General features: G+C 35.7%; 1 protein-coding gene across 9 annotated transcripts in view; it reads right to left on the bottom strand.

Moving 5' to 3' along the window:
* The window catches only part of Myo9a (myosin IXA), a 195,800-nt gene that overhangs the window by 128,102 nt on the left and 48,294 nt on the right, over window positions 1-19,404 (bottom strand). For 8 of the 9 annotated variants that reach the window (XM_085844683.1, XM_085844685.1, XM_029481617.2 and 5 more), the window contains exons 2-6: window positions 17,929-18,839; window positions 14,077-14,171; window positions 10,991-11,053; window positions 9,344-9,443; window positions 7,772-7,828 (exon numbers count right to left, since the gene is read on the bottom strand). In XM_085844683.1, the coding sequence (XP_085700809.1) occupies window positions 7,772-7,828; window positions 9,344-9,443; window positions 10,991-11,053; window positions 14,077-14,171; window positions 17,929-18,768 (1,155 nt within the window). In that variant the 5' untranslated portion in view covers window positions 18,769-18,839. The remainder of the gene's footprint in view (window positions 1-7,771; window positions 7,829-9,343; window positions 9,444-10,990; window positions 11,054-14,076; window positions 14,172-17,928; window positions 18,840-19,404) is intronic. The other variant, XM_085844686.1, reaches the window with a different exon arrangement.

Raw genomic sequence — 19,404 nt, 5'->3', positions numbered from 1 at the left:
GTCTACAGAGTGAGTTCCAGGACAGCCAGGGCTACACAGAGAAACCCTGTCTCGAAAAACCAAAAAGGAAAAAAAAAAGGGGGGGGGGGGGGGATCAAGCTGGTGCCCACTATAAACTTCAGTCCTACTGACTAGAGTTCATAGGGCTAAAAGGTGCTACTTTTTGCATGCTACAAGAGAAGAAAGTCATCAATATTACCCAGCTACAAACCCTGCAACATACAATAGTGTGACCTGGCTGCAAGATACACTGATGCAATAGTGGCACAAACGTTATGGGAGCAACCAACCACTTCTTGAATGGGTTTAAGGCCTGTTTCATGAGCTGGAAACCATACCTGACACTGTTGCAGTGGCTAAGAAACTGAGACTAGACTGTTCTGGGCAGGATGGAAAACACTACTACTATTACTACTACTATTCTGTTACAACAGCAGTTCTGTGGGTTGAGACCCCTTTGGGTGCTTGAGCGACCCTTTCACAGGGGTCACCTAAAACCATGCTAAATATCAGGTATTTATACTACAATTCATAACAGTAGCAAAATTACACTTATGAAGTAGCAACAAAAAATAATTGTATGGGTTTTTGTTTTGTTTTGTTTTTGTTTGTTTGTTTTTTAACCCAAGACCTCTACAACAAGAGGAACTGCATTACAGGGTTACAGCATTGGGAAGATTGTGAACCATTGTGCTAAAGGAATATAACAATAGAATGACTCTTGATGACATATTGCTATATTGCACAAAGATCAGCCCTTATCAGATAAGCTTCTTCTTGCAGTAGATGGGAAATTCAGAGGAGACCTACAATATGCAAAAAAGTAAGAGGCTTTAGAGAATGCAACCCTAAATGGGATGTCTTCATCAAAGCCCTCCTTTCAAGGATCAAGGATCTACATGAAACATGCAGAAATATTATAAGAAGCAGAGGTGGTGGATGTCTCGAAAGAAACAGCATTTACAGACAAAACAGGAATAAACTCACAGAAACTGATGACATAAAATCTGAAAACATTCAAACCAGACAAAATCCCAGCATGAAGAAGTGACCACAAAGTTACACCAGATACCAAAAAGCTACTTGGAAATGATAACTGCTGGGAAAGGGAGTATCAGTTTTCTCCAATGGGGTGACACTGGGTATATCAACAATACTCCAAAACAGGCCCAATGCCCAGGAGTAGCCAGACAACACAAATAAGATTCCAGATTTTCTGGGTACTTTTCAGTTTAGTTTGCTTTTGATTTATTTCTATTATTTTGTCTTTTTGTGTTTATTTATTTTGTTTTTCCTTTGAGAAAGAGTTGTGTGTGAATCAAGCTAGGTGAGTAGGAAGGTAGAAAAGATCCAGGAGGAATTAAGGAGAGGAAAAAGAATGTGATCAAGTATATCATACAAAAATATCTTAAATAAAAATAAACACAATTTCACGCTGTAATTAGGGCAGGCCTCAACCCCCAGCAAACTTCTTGCTTCAACCTAAAAGTACTAGGATTACAGATATGTACTATCACACTTAGTAAACATATTTAAACATTAAAACATATTTAAAGTTTCTTCATTAATATATTTATTTTTTACATTCTATATTTTATACCCCCACGCCCTGTCTACCCTCCAACTGTTCCACATCCCACACCTCCTGCCCACACCCCTGTCTCCACATGGATGCCCCCCACCACCACCTGACATCTAAACTCCCTGGGGCCTCCAGTCTCTCAAGGGTTAGGTGCATCATCTCTGAATGAACACAGACTCGGTAGTCCTCTACTGTATGTGTGTTGGGAATTTTTTTTTTTATTTAACCCAAGAACTCCATTATTCATTTTAAAGAATATCACATTTTTAATAATATGACAGAGAGTGTAAACATGTTTATATAAATGCAACACACACAGCAGTGAGTCTTACAATTGATGTGGTTCTTATTTGATGCAAAGTGAATGAAACAGGAACCTAACATACTGGGAAAGTGAAGTAAAAAACATGCTGAAAGAGAAACCTTTCAGATTTGCAGTCATCCTCAATCAAATATTTATTCACTCACAAGCATCATGTGGTCTCAGGAAATACCAAATTCACAAATTACTTTTTGAAACTACCTTGATTTCCTTAACTGTTTCTGTAATGACAGTTGCAGAGAAAAAGCAAGGATAGACTTAATTTCCTAGACGAAAACTATCCTTATCTTACATGAGTCTTTTCTAGAAGCCAGTCTTTAAACACACTGATTCAAAAATAACTCGGGGAAGAAAAAACCTAAAATGTGGAAAAGGTAGGCTAAACATAGACCCTAACAAAAGTAGCCACCACAGTGAGTGCTCTGTTTCATTTCTGTTGCTGTGATAAAACATCCTGATAAAAAGCAATTTGGAGGGAAAAAAGTATTTATTGAGCTTACAGTTCCAGGATAAAACCCATCATTTCAAGGAAGTCAAGGCAGGATCTTAAAGCATCACATCAGTCAAGAGCAGAGAGAAAATTAATGTATGATCCTCCGTGTTCGGTTGTTTATTAGTAGTGCTCACCTAGTACTCTCTCTGTTTATACAGGAAAGGGCCGGAAATTATGTAATGGCACCACCCACAATGGACTAGATCTTTCTGTATCAATTAACAATCAAGACAATTCCTCAAAAACAATGCCCAGAAGACAATTAATTTTGATAATTCCTCAATTGAGACTCTTTTGTCAGTTGAGTCTAGGCTGTAACAAACTAAAAACAACCATCCCAGTATATAACTAGAGCTTGATCTCAAACTTATCTCTGGGAAACAATATGAAACTAGAACTGAGAGAGTTGTAAGCGCTGGTAAGTGTAAACATAAGCATATATTAAATATAAATGTATATGTATCCCTAGTTTTTTATACTTTTTTTTTTTTTTTTTTTTTGCTAAATCATGAATGAACTGGATGCTTGGGAAAATAAACAAACATAAAAGACTTTAAGCAGTTACAAGGCTGATCTTTAGATTGAAATTGCACAGAGCAGGATTAAGTCACAATGATAACATATTAACATATTATCAAGCTGGGCATGGTGGCCTATTATCTAAGCATGAGGTCAGCTAAAGCTCTGAGATTACCTCAGACTTGGAGATCATTCTGGGCAGCAGAGAGTTCAAGGTGGGACAAAAATAACAAACACAAAAAACACCACATAGTCTATTTTATTTATCATCCATATTTTATAATTGACAAAACAAAGGTCAAGAGAACCTAATGATAATGAAAAGCCTTACATTTGAATATACTATTAGCCATTGAAGATGGAAAATATGCATTTACTAAATATCTACCCACCAGTCATATCATCTCTTAGTCAGATATAGTCTCTATAGTCTCAAAAGATGAAGAAATAATCTTATATAATAAAACTTATTACAAGTTCAATAACTGGACAATACTAGTCGTGTAAGTTCAAATAACCTACATGGGAAAATGAGGTTTAATTTATTCCCCAAACATACAATGAAGGAAACCTAATAGGAAAGAATAAACTACAAGATACACAGAATGATTACTTGATTTTTAGAATTCACTTGGAAGAAAAAGAATCAGGAGCTGGGTGTAGTGACAAATGCCTTTAATCCCAAAGGCAGAGACAGGAGGATCTCTGTGAGTTTGGGGCTAGCAGGGTAGTATAAACATAAACATATATAAGTATAGATGTATGCTTATCCCTAGGTTTTTTTTAATAAAGTTTTATTTTATGTATATGAGTACACGGTCACTATCTTCAGACTCACCAGAAGAGGGTGTCAGCTCCCATTACAGATGGTTGAGAGCTACCATGTGGATGCTGGGAATTGAACTCAGGCCCTCTGGAAAAGCAATCAGTGCTCTTAACCCCTGAGCCCTCTCTCCATTCCCCATCCTAATTTTTTATAGATTTTTTTTTTCTAAATCATAAACTGGAGTCTTGGAAAAACAAAACAGAAAAAACTTTTAAAAATTAATTACCTACCAAGTTCTAAGACAGCCAGGACTAAATAGAGAGGCAATCAAAGTCGAGCTCTAGTTATTTGAAAAGTATAATAAACAGGACTAACTGTGCTGAAAGGAGTATTAAGAACAGGAAATTATAGGCTGGGGCAGTATTCCAGTAGGTAAAATACTTGCTCTTCAAGCTTAAGTTTAATCTCTAGGGGCCACATTTTTCAAAGCTGGACATGGTGGCCAGTGTCACTATGAAGGTGGCGATAGGTGGGTCTTGCTGGCTAGCCACTCTATCCTACTTCCAAGTTGCAGGCCAGTGAAAGGCATGGTCTTAAAATAAACAGACAAATAAATGTGGAAAACATCTGAGAACAACAAAATTGTTCTCTAGCTTCTACATACAAATAGAAAAAAAACAGGCACACATGAGGGCGCACGTGCACACACGTGTAAACTATAGCTACAAAATTCCTTTAAATAAAAAAGATGTGCTCTGATTCAAAGATGGCAGCAACTATAGAAGTGACATTTTTCCCTAGCACTTCAGTGTTCAGTTCTCTAGCAAATTCTTCATACCTATTGTCAAATTTAATACAAATTCTGAAGACCAGTTTTGAAGATTTTTTTTTCTTTGCTTGATTTTTGTTTTGTTTTTTTTTGTTGTTGTTGTTGGTGGTGGTGGTGGTGGTGGTTTTTGGTTTTTTTTTTTTTTTTTTTTTTTTAGAAAATTTCTTATTTAGTTCAAGCTGGCCTCATATTTGTCAAGTAGCATAGGCTGGTCTAAACTTGACATTCCTGCCTCAGCCTTCCTGAGTGCTAGATTACAGGTCTGTGACTTTGGGTCTTTCTGAGACAAAGTCTTGCTATATAATATAACCCAAAGTGCAAAGACCACATACATGCTGAGATGATCAAAGACCACTGTTCTCTGAAATACAAGGCAAGAATAAAAGGATTAACTAAAAAAAAAATTCAAAGAAAAAAATTAAGTGACCTTCTGAGGGTCTCAATATCAGTAAGTGGATGAGCTAGTATTCTCACATCATATTTTTAAGCAGTACTTTATTTTCAGACAAATGCAGACCAATCTTCAGTTCCATAGCAAAGTATGTACAAGTAATCAATCATATTTGCAGAGAGTTTGCAGTGGCCTACCTGCTTTCCAAAGAGGCATGATTCACTTGGTGTGATAAATGAAATATAGACCAGAAGAGCTTATTGGGAGTAAAATAAATTATACTTTTTATATTATAATTCATCAATAATATATAAACTGAAATATCTATTTCCAGTACTGTTAAGTCCAAAACCAATACATTGTTGATTATGAAAAGTGATGAAAGTATACTTTGTCTGGAGGAAAAACCTAGCCCTACACATGCTGATGGTTCACAAGTGGCATAGGCAAACTTTGCAATTAGTATTGTTTACAATGACATGCAATGAGAAAGCAAAGATTAAGACATGCTATGTTTATGGGAAGAGTAATTTTAAAACCTAATTCATTAGTTAATAAGTATAGCTAGATGTTATCTATGCTTTTAGCCTTTATAAGTGACTTAACTTAAAAAGAAAGAAAGAAAGGAAGACAGAAAGGAAGAAAGACAGACAGACAGACAGACAGGCAGGCACGCATTTTTGTCATCACTTTATGGTTTCACATTTGTACTTATATAAAATATAACACAGTTACACATAGTCATTTTCTACCACAAATGCCTTTCTATAACTCAGTTTAAAACCTATGATAATCATTTAAGATTTTTATTTCTGGGGCTGGAAAGATATCTCAGTGGTTAAAAGCACTGACTGTTTTTCCAGAGGTTCTGAGTTCAAATCCCAGCAACCACACGGTGGCTCACAACCATATGTAATGAGATTTGATGCCCTCTTCTGGTGTGTCTGAAGACAGCTACAATGTACTTATAAATAATAAATAAATAAATAAATTTTTTTTAAATTTTATTTCTGTGTAATGTCCATGTGTCTATCTATGTGTAAGTATATACACATGAATTTAGGTGCCTTCAGAGACTAAGAGAGGCCACAGGATCCCTGAAACTTGAGTAACAGGTGTCAAACATGGGTGCTAGGAACTAAGTCATGGTCCTCTGCAGTAGCAAAAAGTGCTACCTCTGAGCCATCTTTCTTTTTTTTGGTTTTTCGAGACAGGGTTTCTCTGTATAGCTCTGGCTGTCCTGGAACTCACTGTGTAGACCAGGCTGGCCTGGAACTCAGAAATCTGCCTGCCTCTGCCTCTCAAGTGCTGGGATTAAAGGCGTGCACCACCACTGCCCGGCCTGAGCCATCTTTCTAGTTCCACAAAATAATCTTTTTTTAAAATGTGCATTGGTGTTTTGCCTGTATGCATGTCTGCGTGAAGGTGTCAGATCTTGAAGTTACAGACAGCTGTGAGCTGCCATGTGGGTGCTGGAAATTGAACCTGAGTTCTCTGAAAAAGCAGTCAATGCATCTATGCTCTTAACTGCTGAGCCATCTGACCAGTCTCATAAAATAATCTTGCTTATAAGAATATCAATAAGGTGATTAAGGCAAAGGTTTTTGTGTTTGTATGTATGTATATTTGTTTGCCTATCAGTTTAAAATAAGGTTTCTCTGTGTGATTCTGGGTATCCTGGAACTCCCTCTGTAGACCATTCTGGTCTCAAGCTCAGAGATGCACCTGCCTCTGCCTCCCAAGTGCTGAGATTAAAGACACTTTTTCCCTGCCAGACAAAAGTTTTTATAGGAGCTTCTATTACATATAAAAAACAGAGAAAAAGAACATTCATTATAAACGTTAGTTTATATGAAAAGATTAATACCCAATACATGTGGAAGGCAGAAATTTACAACAGGTGTCATCCTCTATCATTCTCCGCCTTATTTATTTGCTACAGGGTCTCTCATTGAACTTGACTTACTATTTCAGTTAGGGTTAGGTTAATTAGCCAAAGAGCTCATGGGTTCTGCCTTTTTATACCCTCAGCTGTGGAGTTCAGACCTGCACCACGCCCAGCTTTTATATAGGTACTAAGAGTCTGAACTCTAGTGTTCATGTTTGTACAAGAAGCATTTCCTCCAATGAGCTATCTCCCTAGTTCCTAAAAAGTGATGTCACTTTATTTTCTAAAGACTTATTTTTATTTGATTCATATGTGTGTGTGTGTACATGTGGATGCAGGTGTGTGTTCTCAGAGGCCAAGGGGCATTAAATCACCTGGAGCTGGAGTTACAGACAGCTGTAACAAGCCACTTTACACTGGGTGCTTGGCATTAGATCACCTGGAGCTGGAGTTACAGGTAGCTATAACAAGCCATCTGATACTGGGTCCTTGGAACTAAATTCTCATCCTCTAGAAAAGAGGCAAACACTCTTAACCACTAAGCTATCGATTTAATCCACTAAAAGTAATTCTAAAAAGTAAGTATCAAACTAAGGATGAAGCTTAATGGTAAAGAGTGTAGCTAGCAGTCACACTGCACTAAAATAAAAACAATAAAAACCTTGAGGGGAAAGGGGAATTACTGGAGTTGAAACGGACACTACAGTGCTGGCCATCAAGGATGCAGTCAATGTACTGTCTGTGAAAGTAAATGTTTAATGAAGATTAAACATTAAGCTAAATATATAAAAATAGTAAATTGGTCTAGCAACAAACTATTACACACAAATCAACCATTCAAAGTAATAAAAACTAGTGATCCTCTTTCCTTCATTGTTGATGTATCAGCTCATCTTCATGCTGACTGATAAAGATGAATGAGAATGAGCAATGTGAAGTCCCTTTAACAGGAACAAAAAATATTTAGGTACTTGTACTGACCGGCTCAGAATCATAGCAATAATCATCCCAGCTCTGTCTGAGAGGTTTCTTTGTTATCTGAAAGTAAGGTACATTAGTTAGGTAGAAGTTATTAGGGTGGAATTATACTTCTGTAATGATCTCTGAGATGCATTTTGTATAGCAACATACTCTAATAAAAACTAGATAAATATTTAAATTCTGGGAGATTGTATATTATTCTATTCAACTTATATATGTCATTGCCCAGTGGCTCTGATATTTGTATTAATCACTAAGTTCCTTATCCTATCAGTACTGATATTATGCATGTATGCCGTTACTACTCCTTACTCAAAAAATGTCAGAAAGACTATAAAATACTGAATCAGTAAAAATTATCATCTCATTTCTAAGTGCTTACAACTTTGTTTAAAAAAAAAATTACTCAGGCTGAATTAGTAATTTTTAAGATACACTTAATTATGTATAGTTAAAATACCCTAGCAGTCAAACAGAAAGTGATGTAATTTCTAAGTTCTAGATCTATTAACATGAAGTTAAGGTAGTTTATATTAATATGAAGTTGTAAAGTTAAAAAATACCAGGTAGAGCATACTGTACATTTGAAGAAAAGTCCATGGTGTTACGTTGATAATATTTAATCGAAAAATTTTTACTCACTCAAGTGTAAATTAAATAAAAAAATCCTAAGAGTACTTTTCATTGTCACAAAGACATTTTCCTATAAATATAATATTTTCCCTCAAACAAAAAATGAGGGATTATTTTATTCTTTAAGTAATATACTATAGTAACAATTCCACTAATAATTGGATTTGAAATTTTAATATGAGGAATAGAAAAATAGAGAAATCTATATCTGGAAAATGTGTGAAGATACTCCTCAATATGAAAGCTTAAAGCTGAATTCTGAATTTTAAAGAAAAAAACACATTCTCTACATCATTTGCCTTTGAGAAATTTCATACTGATGCTTTGTTCTATTTTGTTTTGTTTTTAACCACAAGAAATCACAACGTAGCACAAGCTGCCCTGGAATTCGTTATAGAGACCAAGCATGGTAATCCTCCTGCATCAGCTTCCCAATGATTTAGGATTACAGGAATGAGCCATTATGCCCGGGTTCTATACAATGCTTAAGAGGACAGTTCATTAAATTATACAGTAATACTCTATGCCAGTATCATAGCATGCAGACATATGTGAATTAGAGTACAAAACATGCAAATCAAGTTCAAAGCAATCTCTCTGCAATTCGCAAGCATTAATCAACAGTTACACTTAACATCCTGGGGTATGTAAAAGGTCATTCATGACAAAAAGAATGTAACATTTTTCTGATAAGAAAGTATGATAAAACAGTTTAATATTATTAAAAGAATCTCACAAAATGCACATAAAACATACATAATTTTATCCCTTATATGAAGCAGATAATCCTTTTTAAATTTGGAGGGTATGCCGCATAATTTTTTTAGACTGTCTACATAAAGGCAAAACATATCTATATATAAAAGAACTACAAAAATTCCTCAGTAACTAAAATGTAATCATGCTCTACATTTCAAAATGTTTTTCATGAGTTCTTACCTGGTTGAGAAAATGGTACTCTTCAGGCTGTTTAAGATGGAATGCTAACCTCTCTTCTTCACTTGCTCCTGCGAGAAGGTAATAGAATACATGATAGTTCCTGTTGGGAACAAAAAATAATGAACATGACTAATTCTAGAAACATTTTTTATTTTGTTTGGTCATAAAAAAGACAGTTGTCTTTCACCTGCTCAAACAAGGAGCAAAAATTTATCCTTAACTTATCTGTACACTTTGCACAATTCATACAAATACCTTTACAGTACGAATAATTTTGTTGTAAGATTCATATATTTCAGAATGACCAAGATGCAGCTCTGTCAAGATTCATCCTCAGGGATGCTGAAAAGCCCTGCTGTTCTAGCTCCCTGCCTAATCCTGCCTCACTTGATGCTGTTCCCAGAGACTTGCTCCTAGAACAGCTTCAGAAATAGCTGCTGATCCCGATGACCTCGGTTCATCCAGACTTTCAGACAGATCCAGTCAGAATATCAGTCAAGCCCTGTACTTTTTAAGCATACACAGACTGGATAACAAATGCTAAAGCTAGCTTTCTTAAGTCTAACCTATTTTTCCAATATTTCTACCCTCCCCCGCCCCTTAAAAAAATAATATCCATTGCCCCAATTCAACAGAAAGAAGCTATAGAGGATCATCATCCCAATTCCTTGGGTTTGGGTGTCTGGTTATGGTTATTTTGTAAATTATAAATAGACTGGTATTTTAAGAGATAATTTGGAAATGGTCATAATTTTGGACAGGAAGAAAACAAAATAAAGAGCTTAGACTTGGGGATTTCTGTCTTTCCTTCTTCTCTATCTTTTCTTTCTTAGGTAAAGGGAAGGGGGGTGAAAAGAAAAAGGGGGATAGCATAATATTATATAAAAAAATAGATATATGGGTTGGATTGCTAAACTTACTCTTATACAAAAAATTTTATAGTCATAATCTTACACTGGTAGAAATCTCTAATTTCTGATACAGAATTGAAGTTACATTATTCTTATATTGGTACAGAATTGATACGATACAGGTTTAAAGTTTTCATTGGTATAAATCTTTGTATATTGACAAAAATTTTAAATTAATTTTATTACTCTTAGATACACACTGTGCCTATGAAACTCATTCAAGAATACAAGGTTTAGCGGGGGGGGGGGGGGGGGGGCATGCCTTTAATCCCAGCACTTGGGAGACAGAGACAGGTGGATTTCTGAGTTCAAGGCCAGCCTGGTCTACAGAGTGAGTTCCAGGACAGCCAGGGCTACACAGAGAAACCCTGTCTTGAGGAAAAAAAAATAAAAAAATAAAAAAAGCAAACCGGGGAAGCAAGCCTAGTGTAAGAAACATCCCCCCATAGCCTCTACATCAGTTCCTGCTTCCTGACTTGCTTAAGTTCCAGTCCTGACGTCCTTTGGTGATGAAGTGTAAGCTGAATAAACCCTTTCCTCCCCAACTCGCTTCTTGGTCATGATGCTTGTGCAGGAATAGAGACCCTGACTAAGACAATATCCAATAAAAATCTTCCAACTGAATTTAAAAATATAGCATTCCACCCAAGAAAGAAATAGTAGTTAATATAAATGTAAAATCTGTGAACAATATACAGTGGAATAAGGACCACAGAATACAAATAAAAACATATACCGTTCATTATGCTCTTGGTAAACAAGTCTAGATTTTTCCAGAAGATATTTTTCAACATAGGCCCTGAAAAAAATAAATTGGTTGATATAATAAAAATTAGTTTATATAAATAATAAAGTTTAATATAAGGTAGATTTTATTTATTTAGACAGTTCAAAACCGTAAGGATCATTTATCAGATGACAGCTACACATCCACCATTCTAACTGTTAGAGATGATATTAGCATTATCCATGTTAAATTCTCAAAATCCTAAGTCATCAAATGGCTAGTGCATGAGATAAGTGAACATATCAAGAGTAAATACACAATGAAACCCTGTTTTAAAAATAAAAACAAAAACAAATCAAAATCATCTACTAGCAATCAGCAACACAGGCATCATATGAATATGAGCCCGTGTCTGATTTCACTACAAAGCCTGACTTTCAGTTTTACTACTTCCTAGACATCTCTTTTCCTTCCATCCTAATCCATGAGTTCTACTAGAACACAAGCTATCAGTTCAGAGAATGAGATGGTCATATTATGCCTCTACATTTATCTGCCCAGCACAGTGCTGAGCAGATCACATATGCCTGAGACTTTATTTAAAGCCAGCTTAGGAAAAGAAAAGACAAATGAATTAAATATGTTTACAACTTAATCATTGTTGAAGAAAAAGAAGAGACAAATGGATTAAATATGTTAAGACGTAATCATTATTGAATCTACCTAGGATGTCCTTGCTCTATTTTTTCTATTTTGTGTATATTTGACTTTTTAAATAAAATTATCTAAAATTTACCTCACGATGTCAAGATAATTAGTTTTATATTCAATTTGACCATCTAAGTTCTATGACAATGCTATACACATTTTTTTCTTGCCTCTTCAAATATAAGCTCTTGTTATGATGACAGTCATTTACTAAAGACAATTTCTCACTTCATAAAAATTATTTTCTTGTCCTTTCACTTGGCAAATTTTAACATAAATACCAATGTTTTTCATAAGGCCTCCAGAAACATACTTCAATCGACTTATCATTTACTATAATCAACCTATATTCGTATCTATTTCCCCAAAAAGACAATGAAAAAGACAAAGGCAAAAAACATGTTTACATAGGTTTTCTTAATCTCCAATATTTAAAACAATGCCTGATACTCAAAATGCACCCCACATATCTATGCTTAATAAGTAAAAAATGAGTTAATAATGCTCAATCCAAATATATTGTTTACTCGGTTTGTGTTCACCATAGAAAAAAATGTTTAAACTTTTTTATGAAATCAACCCTAAGAGCCTGCATTTCCTTCAATAAAGGAAACTAGACATCTATTTTCTAATTCACAAAACTATCTTAAGCAATGAAGATTATTATTACATTTGGGGTTAAAAGCAATACACATGGCTTTACCTATTGCCATTCTCTTCTGAAACACAACTATAAGCCGAACTCCTTGACTATATCCCACTTTAAGAGAAAAGTACCAACTGAGCCTTTGTAAACTTTGTAAGTCTCAAGAATCAAGAAAAGAAATGACCTATGAAACTGCTATTGAACATCTCCCATGGACTTTTGTGGTTGTTGATAACATTGGTTTTAGGTTCTTCAAAGATGGGCAAAAACATTATATGCACAGTAGTTTTGGCCATGTTTTTCTTTTAAACACAGAAATACATAAGATTGAGGTATAATTCAAATAGCATAAAAAACAAGCTATCATCTACCTATTATATGGGTATAAAAATCATAATAGTAACTATAAAATAGAAGAATAACAATTTACATGTATGGTATATATTCATGTGTGAGTTTGTACTGAGAAATTTTCCTGAAATGCAAAATAGTTCAATATTAGAGAGAGAAAAAAAGTACAATGCATTTCAGAAGGAAGACATGTTTATCTACATAGATCCCAAACACAACTTTGATGAGATTTAATATGCAACATTAACATAATAGCATTTCAGCTACTGAAAGGCTACAATATGATTCCAACTCTACATTTTGGAAAAAGTAGTGTGGAGACAGGATAAGACCAGTAGTTACAAAGACCTAGAAGGTAAAAAGGCTGAATAAGCCAAACACAAAAGATTTTTAGCACAGTAAAACTATATTGTCTGTACTAAAATGGAAACTGTAAATAGCATCTCTGTAGTTCTCAAGCCAAAAGAATGTAAAACACAGTGAGCAAACATTAATACAAGTTATAAATTTCACAATTAATAAAAATGTAGCAACAACACTGCTCATCAACTTTAACAAACAGAGCACACCAACACAAAATTTCTAACAAGGAAAGCTATGCTGGAAGAGATGGAAATGATATATGGGAACTCTGTAATTTCCATTTCCTTCTGTTACAAATCTAAAACTGGTCTAAAGAATACTGTTAATCTTTAACCTATAAAATACATTGCTAGGACAATCAGATGACTCATCACAGAAAATATACGGCTTTTTATTGTATCAAAATCAAATACCTTGATTGGGAGAATACTAATTTGAATATATAGAAAAATGTGATTATCTTCAGAAATAAAGGATCAGTTCCTAACTTGAAAATAAACTTTAGAAAATAAATACATGCAACTGTCAACAGGTAACAAGTATAAGCATGTGAAGAATTATAATTAGTCTTACAACTTTCTCATTATAATTAGTCCTACAATTTTTTCAGTTTGAACCCACTAAAAACATGGGAAAAAACTATGCAGATATAAATATCATAATTCATAGCTTATGAAACTAGTAATAACTAAATACAAATATGCTCCAGGAGCTAGAGAAATAACTCAGCAATTAAGAGCAATGGCTGCTCTTTCAAAGGATTTGGGTACAATTCCTAACTCTCACATGGCAGCTGACAACCATCTGTAACTCCAGTTCCAGGGGATCTGATGCCCTCTCTTCTGTCCTCCAAGAGCACTGAATTTACATGGCATACACATACACTGGAAATAAATTGGTATACACATACACTGAAAATAAATTAGATTTTAATGTGTGTATGTGTATATGTACCAAGCATATGTGCATATATAATATATATACATGTGTGTGTATGTGTGGGTGCTTCTAAAGTGGCAGTACTTACCCAAGTACAGTGCCTGTTTCTTGGTAATTTACTTGAATAAACTTGCCAAAACGACTTGAATTATTATTATGAGCTGTCTTTGCATTTCCGAAGGCCTGTAAAAATAAATGGTTTTTATTTAAAAATAATTTTTAAACATTCGTTAGTCTTTAGACTAAGAAAAACCAGTAAGGTATATTTGAGATAGAATAAAAGAAAATAAGAAAAGGCTGAAAAAAAATTAAGATTTTTCACCTTATTCTAATTCAGTAAAAATGAATCTCCATTTTTAAAACTTAATATACAGGGCTGAAAAAAAAAATCACTCAGTTGTTAAGAGCACTTGCTATGCAAGTATGATGTGAATTCATATTATAACACTCCTGTAAAAAGCCCATTATGGGGATGCACAACACCTGTAACTCCAACACAATAGGCAGATGGAGAGGAGGAAGGTTGAGACTTGCTGGCCATTCAATTGGTTCCAGATTTAGTGAAAGACCTCAAAGGAATGAAGATAGACAGTGACAGTGTAGAACAATATGCTTGTCTTGTTTCTACTTCTATGTCTAGAGGTACTTCCAGGTACATACATGTGTACATATAACACATATATTCATATACACATACACAAAAGTAGTAAAATGAAAATATGTTTCTTTTCCAGGCCCATGCCTTTAATCCCAGCACTTGGGAGGCAGAGGCAGGTAGATCTCTGTGAATTTGAGGTCAGCCTGATCTAAAGATCATTCCAGGACAGTCAAGACTACACAGACAAACCCTATCTAGAAAAACAACAACAAACAAACAAACAAAAACAAAAACAAGGGTTTTTGTTCCCAACAACTTCAGAGTCATGGAAGCCATAGCAATAGCCACATTTGTAAACACCAGAAGTACCCAGGAGGCCCGGGAAATGCTGATGGCTTAAATCACCACAGGACCAAATACAACGAATATGATTCTAAATGGCATTACCAGTTAAAGAGGAACCAAAGCTTCTGCCTGTCAACTGTGGAAAACTTTGGACGTTGGTGAGTGAGCAGACATGGGTAAATGATGCCAAAAACAGGAACAGGGCTGCCCCATCACTACGTGATGCTGCATAAGCATCCTGTCATTGTGAAGACAAAATGCTTATGCAGAAAAGCTAAGGAGGAAATTCAGGATGTGGAGTAGGGTTTTTTTGTTTTGTTTTGTTTTGTTTTTGTTTTTATTTTTTTCCGGAGGAGGAAGGGTTTGGAGTATGCTGGTGGCTTGAAGCCACACAAAGAGGCTCATTAAATACAGCAAATTCTTTTAAAATAAAATAATCTCATTAATGTCAAGATTTCTTCATATTCCAAGGGCAGCAAATTTCTTAAGTTTATACTAAAGCATTTTGCAAAGCAGAAAAGGCTAAGAAAATAATTACATAAAAACTGATCATTCTAGAAGTACACAAATGAAATTCCAGTAAAGTACTATAATTATCTATTTAAAACAAAGCTATTGTACAGATGATAAGACAACTATATGTCCTCTGTATCATCACCCAAAGTGTATACCAGGCAAGGGGATAATGACAAATGGTGTTGACACCACTAGAACAAGGCTGAGGTTCTTCCACAGCACTGGTCACCACGATTTAACCTGTCTAGCATTTCCAGAAAAAAAGTCTCCAAGTGTTGTCTTCATCTAAACTGACTTGCTGATCACTCACTGAAAACAGCCTCTCCACACCCATTACACCATCATGTTTGTTTCTCCAAAACAATCAGAGGCAACTGTTTAAGCACTAAAAATACCTAAGGTGGTAATAATAATGTGGAGGGTAATAATAAAGTGGACCTCATAATTACATGTATAAAACAGGCTTAAAAAGGTATGAAAGGGCTGTAGAGATGGCTCAGCAGTTAAGAGCACTGACTGCTCTTCTGAAGGTCCTAAGTTCAATTCCCAGCAACCAAATGGTGGCTCACAACATCTGTAATGAGATCTGATGCCCTCTTCTGGTGTGTCTGAAGACAGCTACAGTGTACTTAGATATAATAATAAATAAATCTTTAGGCAGGAGCGAGCAGGGCTGACCAGAGTAAGCAACCTCCATTCTTAGCATCCACATGATGACTCAAAACCATCAGTACAGCTACAGTGTACCCATATACATAAAATAAATAAATAACTCTTAAAAAAAAAAAGGTATGAAAGACAGGGCTAAGATAGGTGACTTGACAGTTAAAGGCACTGGCTGCTCTCTGAAAGAATCAGGATTTAATTCTGATGGGGCTAATACCCACTGAAAACTTTAGCTCCAGGATATCCAATACCCTCTTCTGGTCTCTGCCAGCACTGCAAACATGCAAACATGCATGCAGCAAAAACATTCATATACATAAAATAATAATACAAAATTTCTTTTATAAAGCATTAAAGATTGCTATACATGTATAATACAAAATTTCTTTTATAAAGCATTAAAGATTGCTATACATGTAGAAAGCTATGTGCATGTAAGACACTTGCAAATGTCAAGGAATATATATGTATATTCAGGAAAGTGCTCAGACTTGTATTTGAATTTGAGGCTTAATGAAACAGAAAATAAAAGAGAAAATGAAGTTGATTCTTAGCAGCCTTAATAAGGGTAAAAAGAATGCTTCAACAAGAATACAAACCCTCAAAGAAAAACCTGAGAGCATTAATATGTGTGGGCATCTTTAAATGTTCCCATTCATTCATAACCACAAAAAACAACAGAGAATTATATGTAAAAAAGAATACAGTATTTAAAATATTAGTTCAAAGTCACAAAACAACCAAAAACAAGTAGCAAAACTAATAATCACACCCTGGAGAAACTTTATTTCCAGAAGTATCACATTATATTGAATTCCAGTTTTCATGTTTTTTGTCGAGCCAAATACAAACAGAATTTTGTCCTGCTTCTTTGTAAAGAGATAGGCTACTATTCCAGTGATTCAAAAGAAACTCTTTTTGGTTTTTTTCTTTTGATAGTACTAGTGTTAGAATGCATGGCTTACACATATCAAGTAGTGTTCTTATCACTGAGTGACAAGCAATCCTAACTCCTATAAGAATCACTTCCAAAAATAAATGAGTATCATATCTGCCTTGTTTCTTTGCCACTTAGAGCTTCCCTTGGCCACTAAAAATGATGTCATCTTCTCACATTTACCAATCTTTCCTTGAAGATTTAAGAAAATTATTTCTAGCGAAACTATGCCGGGGCCTAGCAAACACAGAAGTGGATGCTCACTGTCAGCTATTGGATGGATCACAGGGCTCCCAATGGAGAAGCTAGAGAAAGTACCCAAGGAGCTAAAGGGATCTGCAACCCTATAGGGGGAACAACATGATGAACTAACCAGTACCCCGGAGCTCTTGTCTCTAGCTGCATATGTATCGAAAGATGGCCTAGTCGGCCATCACTGGAAAGAGAGGCCCATTGGACTTGCAAACTTTGTATGCCCCAATACAGGGGAATGCCAGGGCCAAAAGAATGGGAATGGGTGGGTAGGGAAGGGGGGGGGGGCGGGGTATAGGGGACTTTTGGGATAGCATTGGAAATGTAGTTGAGGAAAATACATAATAAAAAAAAAGAACTCTTTCACTTTATACTTTTTCTGCTATTAATAAAAATAATAAAAACTACAAAAAAAAAGAAAGAAAATTATTTCTAGCTGAGTGTGGTGGCACATGCCTTTAATCCTAGCACTAAGGAGACAGATATGTGGATCTCTGTAAATTCAAGGCCAGCCTGGTCTACATAGTGAGTTGCTGGACACAGGAAAGCTAGAGCTATGTAGAGAGAGTTTATCTTTTTTTAAAAAGGGGAGCAGGGGGAGAGAAAACTATTTCTATATACCTTACCTCAAGTACTGGTCCAGCTCCAAGAATAATCTGTTCTACTCCACTGGCAAATCCTTTCTGACTGAGAGCAGTAAGGTGGTGAATAAGAAAGTTTGTGCTTTGAGTCTTCCCAGAACCACTCTCTCCTGAAATCACAATACACTGATTCTTTTTGCGCTGAAGCATCGCATGATAAGCTACATCTGCCACAGCATATATGTGGGGCTCAAGTTTTCCCAACTGGTGGTTATCATACATTTTGACATATTTGGGGTTATAAATAGGAAGAAATTTGAATGGATTAATAGCTATTAGAATACTGCCAACATAAGTATAAATTTTTTCATGCTTAAAGCGATTCCGGAGGTTTTCTAAGAGAGTTTTCTCATTCAAATCAGGCAAGCTACATAAATCATCAAAGTCTTTCTGTTGAGGCTGTGGAAGAAAACCCCGCTCCATCATCCTGCGGCGTTCTTCGGTTACCCGTAGCCATGACTGAAGGCTACCATAATGAATTGATCCATCAAGGTTTTTTTCTCTCAGAAGAAAGCGGTAGTCCTCTCCACTCAAGCGATTTTCCAAAGCCATTCGGGGCCACAACATCATTCGCTGAACTGGACAGTCGGTTGGATTGAGTATCCATTCTTCTCCACCAAATTCCTTTACCTCTGCTAAAACATAGCATTTTGTCTTGTCTAGGTGAAGTCTGTTTATAAGGGAGTCAATCACCTCAGCAGCTGTGGAATTTTTTCTGGCAGGAATTGGACAGTAAATTGTTCCTTCTGAAATTGTCCCAGGATATATTCGCAATGTGTGTTCATTATCCTCAAAGCGTCGTCTTCCTCCATCACTTACATTCATATTGGATCTTGTCCCATCAGAAAGGACAGTATGTGGTCAAGACTGGGCAAACCATTTTCTTGGCAAAAGAACTGGAACACAAAAGATAGAAACACTGAATATTGTTTTCAAAAATGAAAGCTTTAACAACCATATTGACTACAGCTTTCTGGACATAAACTCACTGTATAAGAACAAGTATTACATTTACACAATGGAGTACTACTCAGCCATTAAAAACAATGAATTTATGAAATTCTTAGACAAATAGATGGATCTGGAGGCTATCATCTTGAGTGAGGTAACCCAATCACAAAAGAACACGCGTGATATGCACTCACTGATAAGTGGATATTAGCCCAGAAGCTCAGAATCCTTATTAGAAGGGGAAACAAAATACCCATGGAAGGAGTTACAGAGACAAAGTTTGGAGCAAAGACTGAAGGAACAACCATTCAGAGACTGCCCCACTTGGGGATCCATCCCATAAACCAAACCCAGACACTACGGCAGATGCCAACAAGAGCCTGCTGACAGGACCCTGATATAGCTGTCTCCTGAGGGCTTCTGCCAGTGCCTGACAAATACAAAAGTGGATGCTCACAATTATCCATTGGACAGAGCACAAGGTCTCCAATAAAGGAGCTAGAGAAAGTA

Source organism: Mus caroli, unplaced genomic scaffold (assembly GCF_978045245.1).
Source record: "Mus caroli unplaced genomic scaffold, Mus_caroli_1 scaffold_11, whole genome shotgun sequence".
NCBI classification, from domain to species: domain Eukaryota; kingdom Metazoa; phylum Chordata; class Mammalia; order Rodentia; family Muridae; genus Mus; species Mus caroli.
This window is presented reverse-complemented; position numbering and strand designations above follow the sequence as displayed.